The 15,803-nt window shown below is 38.3% G+C and overlaps 1 protein-coding gene across 3 annotated transcripts in view; it reads right to left on the reverse strand.

The window, feature by feature from the left end:
- Positions 1–15,803, reverse strand: part of LOC137166881 (transducin-like enhancer protein 1) — a 99,837-nt gene that overhangs the window by 44,634 nt on the left and 39,400 nt on the right. For 2 of the 3 annotated variants that reach the window (XM_067568779.1, XM_067568777.1), the window contains exons 7-8: positions 9,378–9,582; positions 8,580–8,596 (exon numbers count right to left, since the gene is read on the reverse strand). In XM_067568779.1, the coding sequence (XP_067424880.1) occupies positions 8,580–8,596; positions 9,378–9,582 (222 nt within the window). Of the gene's footprint in view, positions 1–8,579; positions 8,597–9,377; positions 9,583–13,311; positions 13,351–15,803 lie in introns of all 3 variants that reach the window. The other variant, XM_067568776.1, reaches the window with a different exon arrangement.

Raw genomic sequence — 15,803 nt, forward strand, 5'->3', positions numbered from 1 at the left:
GTTCCTGAACACGATAGTACCCTATGTTTACATGCATGTGTATATACAAAATAATGCTGACACTTCTGTGCAATTTAGTATTCCTAAAAAAAAAACAAAAAAAAAAACAAAAACTTATTTTATAAATCCAAAAAGCATACATGGCGCTATATAAATACAAAAAGCACGCTCATGCGCGCACACACAAGCAGTTCCTATGATATGCATTTAATTACTAGTTTACAAAATAATAATTAAGGGGCAAGTGTCCACGCAGTATTTGGGATATAACTTCCCATCCCAATAACAACTAGTACTTATCCATTATTTTTTGTTACAAGCTGGAATTTCTAAGAGGAGAGAGATTATAGATCTTGAAAACATCTAGTCAAATAGATAAGAGCATCTGCCAACTTCCTATATAGCACCACTTCTTAGTTCCCCTCCCCTCAGTGCTCTGGGGCATTAACAATGCAGTAAAGTGTACCCCATTTATAAAGTATTAATCTCACTATTTTTAACTGTCACTTCAACTGCTACCTTGCTTTCCTTATGTCAACTACACCAGACTTGAAACATATTTTTAAAAGCCAGCCATTTTGACTGGGTAGAGTTTGAGGTGTAGCAGACAGGACAATTATTTTACAGGTCTTGGAAAAATTAACTTATCTTATTGGTTACTAAATACAGTCTTGATACAATGCAAACATTCCCAATGACTTTGGGTCAGGCCTTAAATGCAGAAACTGTTTTTACCAAAATTTCTATTAGGGACAAAGGAATGGGGGGAAAAGGAAGAGGATAATTTGAAATTTTCCTGTGTATGCAACTGGAGAAGGGAAAAAGGATGTTAGAGCTACCCCCAATAGTTTCACTACCCTAAACGGTCATATGGGGGGATGGATAATGGATAGCAAAGAGCTGTGAGACTGAAACTATTGGCAATCTTTTTAAAATGTTATTCTTAAATAAAAAAAAAAATATTTTGGCACACAGATTTGCCGCATTGGGAAATCTACACGTGATTTTTCAGTCCCTTCTATCCCCCTCCAGTTTTCCAGATAGAGGATTTGGCTACATGAGGAAATTGACTGGAATAGTTATTCCTCAGTAGCTCTCCACATAGACACTCTTAACCCAGAACAAGATTCTCTTAAGGCCAGGTCTACACTATAAACTTACATCAGTTACCACCACCACTCAGGGGGTGAAAAAATCAACCCCCCTGAGCAACATACCAACCTAACTCCCTGGGTAGACAGCAGCCCTATGTCGATAGGAGGGCTTCTCCTGTCAATATAGTTACCACCTCTCACGGATGTGAAGTACCTACACCAATGGAAGAAGCCCTCCCGTCGGAATAGGCAGAGTCTTCACTTCATATTGCTGTACTGTTTAGCTGCAGACCTGCCCTTATTCTAGAATAAAAGTGTCCACACGGGAAGCTACTGAAATAGCTATTCCAGTCAATTTCCTCGATGTCCCTGAGGCCTACCATGTTAATTGATCCTGCTCACATTCCTACCTGGTATGCCCAGCATTCTGGAGTTTGAGACCTGGGATGGTTTGGGTGTTCCTTCACAGTTTATGTCAACAGTTCTGGGTTGTATAACATCCCAGTAGACAACAAAGAAATTTATTTTAAAAATTAGATTTTACTAACTATTGGGGGAAAAAAGAGTTACATTAAAAGCAGCCCTGGAAAAAATCCTTTTATATTGGGTAAATTCAGTGATTATTCTGGGCAAGAAATGCAAATAGTACATAAATATTTTAAAGGATTAAGAGCAAGCTTCAAAACTTCCACCACAATTGATGAAAGTACATTTTTTTTTTAAAAAAAAAAAAAAAAAAAAAAAAAAAAAGACGTGCTGTTGCAGACTGCTCCTTTAGCTCTGTGTCAGTTGTATGAACTTTCCACTCATGTTACTAGCACTTTATGAAATATTGAAGTAATATAAAAGTGACACAAATGACAGTAAACAAAGAACTGGGACACAGATGACAATATCAAACTTTTTTTACCCAGGGGCTCAGTGTGTCTCCTGCCAGCAGAAGTGACTTGAGGGTTCAGGGAACAGTTACCAATTAAAACAGCAAACTGAGAAGATTCTTCCATCATGTCAGGTCAAGTACTGTCTATGTTCCTCACATGATTAATGCCTTAAATGGCATAATACAAGACGAATGGCGTGAAAGAGCAGCAGTTTCACAACACCTTACTGCAGCTGATATTTCTATAGATATCTAATCTTTTATGGTGAATTTAATGCAAGTGATTACTAGGAATAAAAAAAAGGTAGCTTTACTGTTCTACAAATGACTAAATTTGAAATGTTAGAACTATTTTCCATATAGAAATAATACAGATTTTATAGATAATAAAAATGCAGACTTTTCATTTCTAATTGAAATCTACAGTGTAAACTGATTTGATTGTGTGATGTCAAAAGTATCTGGTTGACTTACTAAGAAGAAAAAACAGCATGACACCAATTTCTGTTTTGTCTTAATTTCAGTAGACTAGACACTTAATTGAGGATAATCCTTGCTTTCATGCTAAGAACCCAGTTTATCAGGGATTAAGATGCAGTCTACATTCGTTGTATCCAGATTCGCATAAATGATTAAATCAATTTTCTAAACTAATATTTTATTTTTCTCCAATGGCTCAACATTATTTATTTGCATAGATTCCCTTCTTCAAGTAACTTTTGAAAGAAGAAGAAGAAGAAAAAAAGCTTAATGTGGCATTACTTCCTGTCACTGTTACCAGACTGCATAAAGGCAATCTTGGATCTCAAAGCGACTTTGCTGTCAACAAAATTCAAACAGTGAAACCATTAGCAACAAACGTGAAAGGAAACCCCACTCATGAGTGCAGAGAGAGAAGGCAGATTCCCTAATGTGAATATAATGCTCATTATTCAAATGAATTTCCTTAGCTGCCATGCTGATTCCTCTTAGGAACTCTTTCCAAACCACAAGAAAAGTATTTGTGTCAGCAGTACAGACTGGGAGCCCCAAACACCTCATTTATCTTCTGTCTATGGCATAGCGAAGTTAATTTGCTAGCACACACCACATTGACAATTAGCTTTACATTGAACATTATAACGATTAGATAGCAGAGCTCCCATCTCATCTGCGTGCATGCTTTAACTACACCTGGGACCAATTAAGACATTCTCTAGAGCTGTATTTTTTCCATTGTGCTTGGTCATTTTACAGATTCTTCTGTACATCTAACCAACTGCAACGACTGACCTCAACCATTATAGCAGATTGAACTCACGCTTGTCTGTACTGTCAGCAGACAAAAAAAGGCTGGTATGTTCATTTAGCTACCACATTAGACCTGATCTGCTGCACCACATACCAGCATTATCTGCCAACATTCCCTATGTACCAGGAAAACAAATGTTTATCCTTCATCAGAAACAAAAAGCAGGAGCAAATCTAACATCTACAACCAAAATATCAGAGGGCCAAAGTAATACCGGGGGCTCACTACTGAGAGAAAGAGGACTGTCATGCTCCACTAGTAAACAAGAACAAACAGCCTGAGTTGATTAGGAGGGAAGATCATTTATAACAGTTCCCGTGGGGTGTAAATTTTTAAAATATCTGCCCAAGAGTAAAGACTTATTTGACTCAAGTCCTAACAACTTACAAATAATAATAACCCTACCAGTGTTCTTTACCCAACTCCCACAACACTGAGATACGAGAACCTTCTTTCAGAAAAATAAGCAGTAAGAAATTCATGTTAAAATAAGTGGAATTTATTTTAAATATTAAGCCTATTGATCTTTCTCCATCTTCCCTCATTGCTCTTCTTTTTATTTCCCCCTTCGTCCCTGATTTCTTCCTCGACTTATAAAATATTTATAATTAATTTCATTTTTTACAGACACTCAGACACTATTAAAAAGCTGCCAGTTATTTACGTGCTCAGTGGGACTAGCTACCTGAAAACAGGGGCTGTAACCAACAAAAATTACTAGGGAATGGGTCAGAAGTTTCAAACACTGGGAAACAGATTGAAGAGTACAGAGGTTGGATTTTGGGTGGAGAAGGGGGTAACTGAAATGGGCGTGCACACTAATTTAATAATTATTTTTAATTTTCATATATAAATACCACAATTGTCAACACCAATCATAAGAGAAAAATCACTGCTGTTCACCAATTACAATAGGAATGACCTGCACAGCATGAAGAGGGCTTGATATGCAGAAACTAAAGTGTATTTGAAAAAGTCTAATTACAACTGGAATTTAAGTCTAATACTGGCAGCAACCACCATACTAAAACCCGAGTATCTTCACATTAATGTAGGAGCACAGTGAGAAATTCTAAATTGCTTTCCTCCGTATTTTAATCATCAGAAGAGGTTAAAAATAGATTAAATAAGGCTTCTGTTGAACTCAATATTTTTTAGCTAATGTCTGTCAAACTGGGGGTCAGGAATTATCCACACATTTATGTTTGACCATCCTTGTTCCTCTCCTCCTTTGTTTTTTAACTTTTGTTGCCAGCCATCACAACAACATGCTGCTTCTAGTTAGTTTCACACAAGACTGCAACATAGTATTCTGCAGCTCTTGCATACACATAATTCCCCTTAGAGTTAACTGGTGTTTTGCATGCAGTAGGACCACAGGATTGGGCCTTGTTTTAACTTGACATGGCCCTTAAACTGAATAAATAAGACAGGGCCAACCGTTAAAAGAAGCATGGAAGCTTCCCTCTTACAAGCTCTAGGAAAGGTACTTATCTTCTTGGTGCATATATGAAAAATATATTGTTTCTTTAACTAACACATACATGCATTCTAAGCTTTTCAAATTATTATTTATTTAAAATTTCATTTTAAATAGTTTATATAAAACATTATGTCCACCACCACCTCCCCCAAGAAAGAGAGGCATCCAAAGATATATGTTAAGGTTTCTGTCTTTGGGTTTTGTGTGGGTGTGCGGGGGGGTGGGGGGGGAGTGAAGAGGGGGTTTTCTATTCATTGTACAAAGAAAATGATTGCTTTATAAACAAATATTGCTGTTTTCACAAATAGTCATCAAGGCAAGAATTAACTACTTTCAAACCTAAAGGTACTTTATAAGTCTTTTAAAAAATATACTGACATAATTCTTGTCTTTGGACAATATGAATCTCAAGTGCATAAAAAAAAGACTAAAATGCCACTATCTATGAATTACTGTTGATACAATACAGCACTTGAAAAATTTGCATTTCTATGTTGTCCAAACAGGCTACTCGAACAGTGGGAGCACAAATGATAAATGAATACCTGAGATGAGCTTGACAGATGTTGCCATTATATCCTTTGGAGAAAAATCTGGACATCAAAGCTTGCTTGCTTGCACTGGAGTCTCCTAAAACCCTTATTAAACTTCAGTTACAGAATTTAGTTAGCATAACTGACATTGGCTTTATTAGCTGTAGCCCAAAAGAGCCAGAACAATAGTTAAAATGCTTGCATTCCCACGCCACGTCTAAACTCTGTTAAGATGGCTCTATTTAAAACAGCTGAGATCATGAGTGAAAACTTGGATGAGGTTAAAAGTGCACACCTCTGCTTTCAATACTGGCCAACCTGAATTTTAAAGATTTAATTTTAAAAAAAATATTAATGTTATTGGAAACTGTGCACAAAAAACTTTTTGAAAAGTAAAACCTTGCAGACAAATTGCACTTATACCAATTTTAGGATCTTTAGGATAAAAAAGAGAAGGTAACGGAGGGGAAAAAGGGTGTTGTATTCCAGCCACCCAAGTGCAGTGAGTGTATGCAGTATCAACTTCTATAAACTCTGCTCACACATGATCATCCAGAATTATAATACATTTGCTTAATATACCTTCACATGTGGAGTATTTTACTCCTGGCTTTCACTGTCTCATGTATCTGTTTCAAACCACACAGTTATAAACTCTGACTGCATGTATTAGCCTGGGCGCACTTTGTTTTTTCAGAAAGAGCCTCACCAAAAAAAAAAAAAAAAAAAAAAAAAAAAAAAAAAAGCCTGAACAGCTTTAATTCATTAAGTTATATTAATACCTCACAGATGAGCATTATAAACTTGCGATGTATTTAAATACTTTTTATCTTGTAACTTAAAGTAATCGACACCCATTGATTGCACTGGAAGCTCACACCAGTTATCTTTACTGGAAATTATAGAGAAGGACTGCAAACCAATATTGAACAACATTACAGCTACTTTAGATTAATAACAAGGTTTCTAGTGTCTTGGGTGATCAGAGCATATTTCTGTCAGCAGTTTTGGCAGCATCACCATATGCATTTAATATGCAAAGCCTCATTGGAATAAATATGTAGGTCACCAAAATGATTGATTTAAATAGTAATCTGCATGATAAGAATATATTACCAGGTTAGGAAACACTGTATAAGATGTATAGTCATGTAGATATAACTTATGGAACTACGACCAGCCTTAAAAGATATTTAAATTTAAAATTAATGTCATTTTGAAATGTAAGATTTGACTGAGATAGAAAATTCAAACCAAACAAAATTCACTAGCAAATAAATTTTAGCCACAAATTTAGAATCTGAATTTGGTTAATATCCTATGGATTCTAAATATCTTTTAAAAAACAAACAAATTAATACAAACTTCTGTTTGCCATGAAATGGATACCCCAAAATAGCAAAATGCTTTATATGTGTTTAGTTACATGCTTAAGTGAATCTCTATTCACAAAACATGTAAACCCATTTAAGTGCTTTGCTGAACTTCGATCTAAAGAGTGGCACATACACTTTAGAGTACCATCTTGCTTTCAATTCCAGGTGGCATAGCCAAACAGCAAGGGCAAAGACAAATCACCACAATTTTTTTTTGCATTTATTGTGCATTCTTCAGAGCCCTGAAGTCCCACATCACTTGCATGATCCTATATGATCACCAGAATGCACTATACTGGTTACATCACACTCTCAGCAGAGTAACACTCGAGCAAACAGATTTGACATATGGTTGTGGAGGAACTGTTTAGGTTTACTGTACGAGTTTAATAACTAAGAAAATGGCATTGAAAACCCACATAATATACTAAAAAGGATTTTCTGGCAGCCCCACATAGCAGATCAGATTTATACTGTATCTACTTTCCTTGTTGTGCATAATGAAGTACTGCACAGAGAGTGTAGTCTGCATTCGATAACATTGCTTTGTCATTCCGGGCACCTAAACTTAAATCAACATATCTCGAGTGTCCTTTGCACATTCGCTGTTTTAGCATACTGCATATTTTTCAAATGGTCACATTTTTCTTAAAATTATTTGTAGAATATTTTTAGCAAAATATTTTATACAGGACCAAGAAAAAAGTGAAAAAGTGACTGAGAAAGTACTTAACTAAGGATGGGATTCTCAAGAGCACCAAAAGATTTGGGAACACAAATCCCATTGTAATATAATGGGACTTGTGCTCCTCAATCCCTTCAGTGCTTTTGAGAATCCTACCTTTAAACCATTTCCGCAGCTGTACTGACACTAATGATACCACTGCATTAAGCAAGGAAACAAACAAGAACTGTTAATTCCAACATGGACACAAGAAAGAAAGATCAGTTTATCATATAAAAAGCATGCAGGAAATTTTTAATTAAAGTATTTCCAAGCCCTGCCATTCAAACAAATGACATTTACAAGCAATATAAACAAAAAGAGGTTAGTGTCTTAAGGCTATCAGACAATTAATAACCCTTCCTAGTAAAACTGTACCTTATATTGTTCTCTAATTGAGAGTAAGAAGAGAGTAGTCACAACTCATTCCGCTGCAGAGAGGACCAAATTCACCCATGGCATTAGTGAATACACTTTCATTTTATAAAATCAAAATAAATACCTGCAGAAACCTGAATTTGACAATATCACTCAGACATAAAAGTGTGAAGAAAAAACAAAATAGCATCCTTTGACTGATTTTTCAAGGGATGAGGACAGAAGGGAGGGGCTAAGCCAGATCTTTATTTTGTAATGAAATTTTATTACAGTTTATGCCTGAAAGAAAATTATTCAAGGGAAATTGCAGCTGATGTGCAAATCAAATAGTGATGAAATTTGAATGGGTAGAGAAATTCAGTTAGAGAAATTGCGAAGCCCAAGAAACTGATAACAGTAGTAATGTGTGAATTTTTCACCTGCAACTTAAAGTTCTTTTAAAAAGATCTTTTAAAAAACAAACAAAAAACACCCATTTAACTTCCACTCAAAATGCAAGCAGCAATAAACATGACTTTAAAAAAAAAAAAAAGGTAACTCCATGAGCCAAACAAATCAAGACTGATTAAAATTTGAAATTCCTCCTTTATCATGACCAGAGAAATTTTGTATTTAAACTGTTTCTTTTAATTGTTCCTATTTAATCAAAGTACTGCATTATCTGAATAGGAAACACATACATCTATCACATCACAATTATGACTAAATAGAAGGAGAACAAGGAAACCTACAGAGAAAAAAAACACGTGAGTATATTTTTGTTTATCAAGTACTGTAGAAGCGGAAACATTTTAATGTTAACAGAAGTATTGGTACTTACTGTGCCCGGCTCTCTGTCTGCTCCCGTAGTAACCAAGAAATGCACAGACATGCCCGTTCAGACACAGAGGCAAGAACAGAAATAAAAAAAGGGGGGAAAAATTAGAACACAAGCCCCGAACAGTTTTAAAATGGCTTTTATTTATATAAGTCATTGCACATTCCTAATACAGTGATTTCCTGAAAATTACAGTATTTTGTAAACATGATAGATTTACAGTTTAAACATACACAAAGCCTAGTTTTTATTTCATGACAGAATAAATTATTTTTTTTTTCAAAAATTAGTCAAGTGCAATTTTGCCCAATATTTAAATGTGTACTAGAACTTAAGCCTATGAAACTAAAGTAACAGATACAGTTATCTAAATCTTTCATTTAACACATTCACTTCAAAATTTAACTTCTCATTCCCCTATTCCCTTCTCCCCACCCATTTAACAACATTAGTTTCTTTGAAAAAGTTACCCAATTATGCAGTTTAACAATTTTCCACAATATTGTGCAGGCACTGGTGTTACACTAAGCATTCCCCAGGATGTCAAAATGCCCTGCAATTTATAAAGCAGGAGACACCTAATGGATCTCCTATTTCAAATACTGAAAACTTCCAAGCTTAATTTTGCTTCACTGGTAGAAATGCAGACACGCTTTTTTTTTTTTTTTTTTTAATTTTTTTTTTTTACAACAGTTTGTTCTCATTTTCATTCTATATAATTCGATTTCTTTAGAGATGCACACAATTTGTAGAAATGTGCGAATTTGACAACGTCCTAATCAGGCTTGCCATGCCTCTCACCTCTGTGGTGTTCTGCATCATGATGCTTCTTGTCATCTTTTATTGCCAAGTGAGACTGCCCACCCAAAGCACTAGAGAGGGCAAGAAGGCCAGCACTGCTTCCAAGCGGAGGAATTCCAGGAGGCTGAAGTCCTGATGGGTGTGGTGTAAGAGGCACTGGAGGTCCATGGCCATGGGAGAGATGCTGAGCCTGCAACTGCTGCTGCTGTTATGGATGGTATTGTTATTCACAGGAGAAGGTATGCAAACCACACAGTTGAGGAAGAAAAGAGAAGAAAAACCTTGGTTAGCTATTTGTAATCAATAAGACTTCCCATTTTCACCCTATCTTCCTCTCCTCTCCACCCCACCATACTGTGTCACTTACTCCTGATCTGAGTAAAGCTAAACAATGTGGTTAAAAACACATTAGTCCTGTCTACAACAGCACTCCCATCAGCAGTGAAATAGTGCGTCATTTTTAAGAAAAAAAGTCTATCAAAAAGACGGCCTAAAAGACTGCATTATTTCATCCTAAACCGTCCAACTGAGTTTTTATAGAACCTTTGCTCATAAAACAGTTCAGTGTGTACACTCTAAAAATCTTACCTAGCATAAACCAGTGCTGTATTTGAACATATGAACTATCTACAAGCACTGTGATGCTTACAGATTATGACATCTCTCCCAATTTCAGGAGCAGCTTCCTTGATCAGTTGCATAATAAAGGGGTATATTGGAGCTGATACCACTGCCTATATTTAAGTTTTCCTAACATTTCCTATTATAAGATTCTGTTTTAAATTGCTTATAATTTTACCAAACTTTAACGGTTCAGGATGAATTCTCCCATGCTGGGTGCGTGCCTCGAGCTGAAATTTCTTGGGCAAGTTTCTGCAAAAACAGTTCTGCTGTTTCCAAGAACAAGATTAGGGAAGAGTCAATTGTCTTGCCCATGTTAAAAAATTCCTTCAATTGGTTCATTGAGAAGCTCCAGCACCTCCTGTTTTGAAGTAGGGATTTGAAATTGGGCAGACAGGGTCTCCTTCGTATCAGGGATGTGCCTTTTGCTGCCCCCATGTAAATGTTTCCAATGTTTCCAAATGTGCAGTTGTTATAATTTGGCAGCTAATCTCCACAACCATTTCACTTGCAAAGGGCATGCTCCACTACAGGAATGCAGTCCATGAGAAGGGATTTTCAGCAGTTGGTGCTCCTGACTGCTGCACACAGCTGTAGCCCTGGGCACATGGAACCCAGAGCAGGGTGACTCGTTCTTTCCTGTGCTCTTTGTTCTCCCTGTGCTAGGACCAAGGCAGTGTGGAAAAGAGAGTAGCTTTATCTAAGTGCAGAGGAAACAGGAAAACCAGATCATAGGGGAGGTGGACATAGCAGAGAGTGTACACTAAGACAGTCATTCGGTTAGGGATGAACTAGGATTGATTAGTCAAGGAGACTAAGTGGGCTCAATGGTGTGCAATGGGTGGAGACTGGGACTGGGGCAAGAAGCCATGGGGGGGGGGAAGAGGGAGAAAGACCTGGATGCGGAGGTGGAGAGGAGGGGAGCGACAAGACTGGAACTGAGAAAGTTTGGAGGAGACAGGAGCCAAAGAGGTCAGGCTTGACAGGAACGGTGACAGAAATAACGGTGACTACTACAGACACTCCTCTCGAGAGCCTGGAATGGAACCCAAGCTTCCAGAATCTCATCGGTCCTCTGCTGTCTACAGATACCTGTGAGATCTCACTGGCAAAGTGTGTGTTTCATTCCCCTCTAGAGTTTGAGACCCTGGAGTCTGATTTGCACAAGTGCAGAGCACTCATAACTGCAACTGAAATTAAGTGGAACTGTGCTTTGAACATATAAAGTGCCATGTAACAGTGTATACACTGAAAAATCAGGTCCTATGCATCCTAAATTAGGCACCCATAATTAGTGGACACTTTTGACCTTAATGTCTCCATGCCTCAGTTCCCCACCTGAACAGCCTCATAGGATATTGTGAAATTAACTTACTTAATGTTTGTGATGCACGTGAATATTACAGTGCTGAACATGACGGAAAAGCCCAAGAGTAAATTTAATAATTCTGTTTTCAGAACAGGGTTGGAATAGCATGCAGTAAATGAGGCATGATCAATGACAACAAAACAAAATACTGAATAGTTGCTCATTAAGTGATCACTGTTCTTTCTGTGCACTCTGAGGGAGGGGTCCTGTAGAAAAACAGCATGTGATCATGTAATTAAAGATTGCATCATAATGCACATGCACAAGGAGGCCAAATTAATGTTGCAGACTACCTTTGTAACTTTTTAATACTTAACTTCGCAACCTTAAAGTTCTTTCCTCTTGATATTTTTGTTAACATGTAAAGCATCAATTACATTTCTCAGTTATGCAATATTACATATCTAATGTTCGTGAGAGATATTTTCATCTTGTTCGCATTATTTGGTCCAATTATTGTTTCAAAAAGAACAGTCTTGCACAAGGATTGCACATGTGGTGTTAGGGGAAAGGTAAGCCTTACTACATCCCCACACAATCCATACAGATGGTAGAGGATCACCAGCCCCTACTGCCTGTCATTGGGCTTGTACGTCTGATGTGGAAAGAAGAAAAGTTGCATTAAAGGTATGTTTTAAAGAATCCATTTGTTTCCTTCTTTAATGTCCTAGGGTTGGGGTGTCGAGCGTGTGGGAAGGGAAGCAGAGCCAAGACCAAACAAGTATCAGCTCAGCAGCTCTTGTGCTCACGCACAGCCAGTAGCTAGATAACCTTCAACAAGCAGCCTAATCCAATGCTCTGACTGATCAGCACCATCACTGAGCAGAGCATTGCAGAACTACACCAGGAACATTATTTGACTGAAATGGTGCAGCTTCCAGCCCACACAAGTACTGCAAGTAATCAGACTGAACTGACATAAGCAATGCTGTTACTGGACTTTTATGCAGAGCTGCTGAAACTGTAGCATACTTGGAATGCTTATGAATATTATCAGCATTCCAGATCTGTTACTGTAGACACCTGTATTCCCTAGTGTAGGCCACCTAAAGTGCTTGGGTTAAACCTAGCTTCTACAAATGCCTTTTTTTTTTTTTCCCTTTGGGTAGCTATTATACCCCACTCTCCTTTGAACTAAAGTTTGGTGGCTATAAAATTTTGGTGAAAGTAGTTCAGCATACAGCAATATTAACAAAATTTAATTTGTTTGGTGTCAGCCATTAATTACTTCCTGCATCCATTCATAATGGTGCAAGGCATGCATTTTGGTGGAAAATATACGAGTGGAGCATTCCTCCTTAGACCGCAATCACTCATTTCACGTGCTGTACTCTAAGTGCTTTCATCAAATCTTCACAGCCATCTAAAAAACAAGATGTTTTCCTGGAAGCGTCAAGTTCTTCTCCATCCCTTGCTGCGGAAGGTGTATCACGAAAAGAGCTGTATCTGATTTCCCTGATAAGACTGAATGCAAAGAAGGTACAGTTGGGTCCTTGGAAGTGGAAAGATCGTTCATATTCTATCCTAGGTCTCTTAACAACTGTAATGCAGCAACAGTGAGGAAAACACTTTCTCCAGTACAACTTGGGAAGAATCCTACACGATCCTTTACAGAACTGCTCTTGGTCAGTGCTGTGTCAGCAACAAGGGGAGGGACAGACCGTGGCCTATTTGTAAGGACTCTCAGTTATATAACTATCTGCAGCATGGTTAGTAATTGAAAACTACTATAAAATTCAAAAGAAAAATCAAATTTGATCTCTTGCACCACCGGAGCGGTTGCACTTGCGTGTGTATAATTTGAAACTTGCTACAATTTAAAACTTTATTTTTATTCCATCTAGGCATAGCACTGAGTGCTATATGAAAACACTGATGAAGACAATCCCAGCCCCCAAAAGCTCATGCTCAGTGTGCTTTACAAAAATTCAGTTACTAAGATACCTTAGTCCTCTTCTCCAGCACCCACTCCAAACAGACAGCCTACGGTGTCCGCAAATGGGGAAAATGAAAAGAGGGAGTGGGGGAGGTGGATAACAGCAACAGTCAGAGGACATATTTACAAAGCAGGCATTCACCTCTTTAGATCATAGTAACAATTATACTATGCATATAATCACCTTCCTGTCACTTCAAAGACACAAATGCCTGTTCTGTCTCTTTTTAAGAGCTCAGCAATAGTGAGCCTTAAAACTGAAGTTAGTAGCAGTATCACTGTCCGCTAGACATGCTCATTAGCACTTAATTAAAATCTAGACACCTGCCATAAGAAATGTGCTCAGAGAAGGATGAGTAACAGGTCTGTCTTACCACCAATTACTATCATTACTTGCAGAGCAAGAGCTGTGTCCGACTTCTGGGGGGAAAAATTGCAATGATGCATGCACAAGTAATTGTACTGTGGTAATTAACCACAGTATTGATTTTAAAATAATCTCCAATTCAACCAGAACTGCTTTGTTACAACACCTTCTCACCCTCCCCTCCAAATCCTTTTAATATTGGCAAAAGAACAATTCAGTTTATCATTTGAAAGCAGTATCAAGCTGTATATATTTCCTCAAAATTTGTCCCATTTTCCCCTGACCTTCAAAAACAGTCCAAAAGACCAAGTAGTGAAAAACTCATTTATGCTATCAGAGGGCAATATTTCACGTGTACTTAAAATATCTTGGCTCCCTTGTCTGGAGTAAGGGTGTTGTCTTCAGCATCCTGGCCAAATTTCAACTCTAGTCATTAGGGAAGATAGTTTTGTTTAAAGCATAGGACTGGGACCCAGTAAATCTAGGTCCAATTCCTAGCTCTGTTACAGTATCCTGTGGTTCTCTGGGCAAGTTTAATCTGTGTGCATCAGTTCCCCGTCTGCAAAATGGTGATACTTTTTCCTTTAACTCCTCATATACTCTATTTAGATTGTAAGCTCTTACTATACACCTTTATAGGGCAATTTCTGAAGTGTCTGAATACCCACGGCCTACTTAAATTCTCCTGTAGTTTTAAATTTCTAGTATTCTTCATTTCTTAAACTGCTGTGTAGTATGTTGTGTGCTACCAAAACAGATGCTATGTTTCAAATTCTGAGGCAATTGTATTTCTGTGGGGGATAAAGTGATCCCTGTATGCAATATATATAACCAAGGGCCACATTCCACAAAATTTACATAAGTGTAAGAGTAACTTCAATGGGCTTACTAAGGGTTACAGAGTAGGACTCCAAGTTTGTAATAAGATTTAGAATCCTTTGCTTTGAAAGGTGCTATCTATTAAACACAGAGGTTCTAATCATTCAAACCATTAACATTTCTCTTGTGGTTACCATGTCAAACTCCTTTATAAGTCTACAGAGGTGTGTCACATTAGCATACGATTGTACTTACCCACACAGATTGATGTCGCATGGGGCTCCTATGTCTATATCTTAGGTACTTATTTGGCTCCCACTACGTCGTATCTCAGCACCTTATGCTCGAATATATTTATCCTCACTACACTCTGAGGTTGGGTGACCAGGTGTCCAGATTTTATAGGGACACTCCCGATATTTGGGGCTCTCTTATATAGGCACCTATTACCCCCCCAACCCCGTCCCCATTTTTCACACTTGCTATCTGTTCACCCTACACTGTGAGGTAGGAAAGTACTGTTACTCCTATTATACAAATAGGAAGCTGAGGAACAGCAAGATCTGGGCCAAGATTCACAAAGGTCCTTAGGCACCGACATTTTCAAAGCCACCACTGAACTGCCACCTAACCTGTAGGCATCCAAGTCCCCAAACTTTCCACCAGTTGGCATTTGCAAAGCCACCTAAGCCCCGTCACAGTCCCACAGCTAACAAGCTGCTTTGATCAATACTTCAAGTCAAAGCCTGAGGCCCTGGAGCAGGATTCTGAAACTAAGTAGGGGAAACACCTCTCTCTCTAGCATGGCCCAGTATGGTTAGCATGCCCTGAGCATGGCTAGGACCTGTCAGACCCCGAAGATGTAGGGCCAGATGCAGGCCACTGTTAGTGAAGGGGGACAGAAGAGCATCCACACAAGACATCTGGGGACAAGGTGGAAGCATGCCTGCGTGTCCTCCCATCTGTCTCTTGGGTATCCTGGCACTCACCCAGGATGTGGGAGACCTGCGTTCAATTCCCTGTTCTAGATCAGGCCTAGATCTCCCACATGCCTGATAACTGTCATAACCCTTGGCCTACTAGCTATTGTGGGGACTTCCCCCCCGCCCCCTTTTTTTTTGTAAAAACTGTTAAAAGGTGTCAGTTTTGTCCAAATGGTTTTGGCTCTTAGCTCACAGGCTACCTAAACAGCAGTGAGGTGCCTAACCTGGGTCAGCTGGAGAGGGTTCATGACTGATCCCAAAGCAGAGGGAAGCATTTATCTGACCCATCAGCCAGGCACATAAGCCTCCTCTCCCTCCCACCATGGCATTT

Source organism: Emydura macquarii, unplaced genomic scaffold, assembly GCF_026122565.2.
Source record: "Emydura macquarii macquarii isolate MOO-44397 ecotype Brisbane River unplaced genomic scaffold, CSIRO-AGI_Emac_v2 contig_2897, whole genome shotgun sequence".
NCBI lineage: Eukaryota > Metazoa > Chordata > Testudines > Chelidae > Emydura > Emydura macquarii.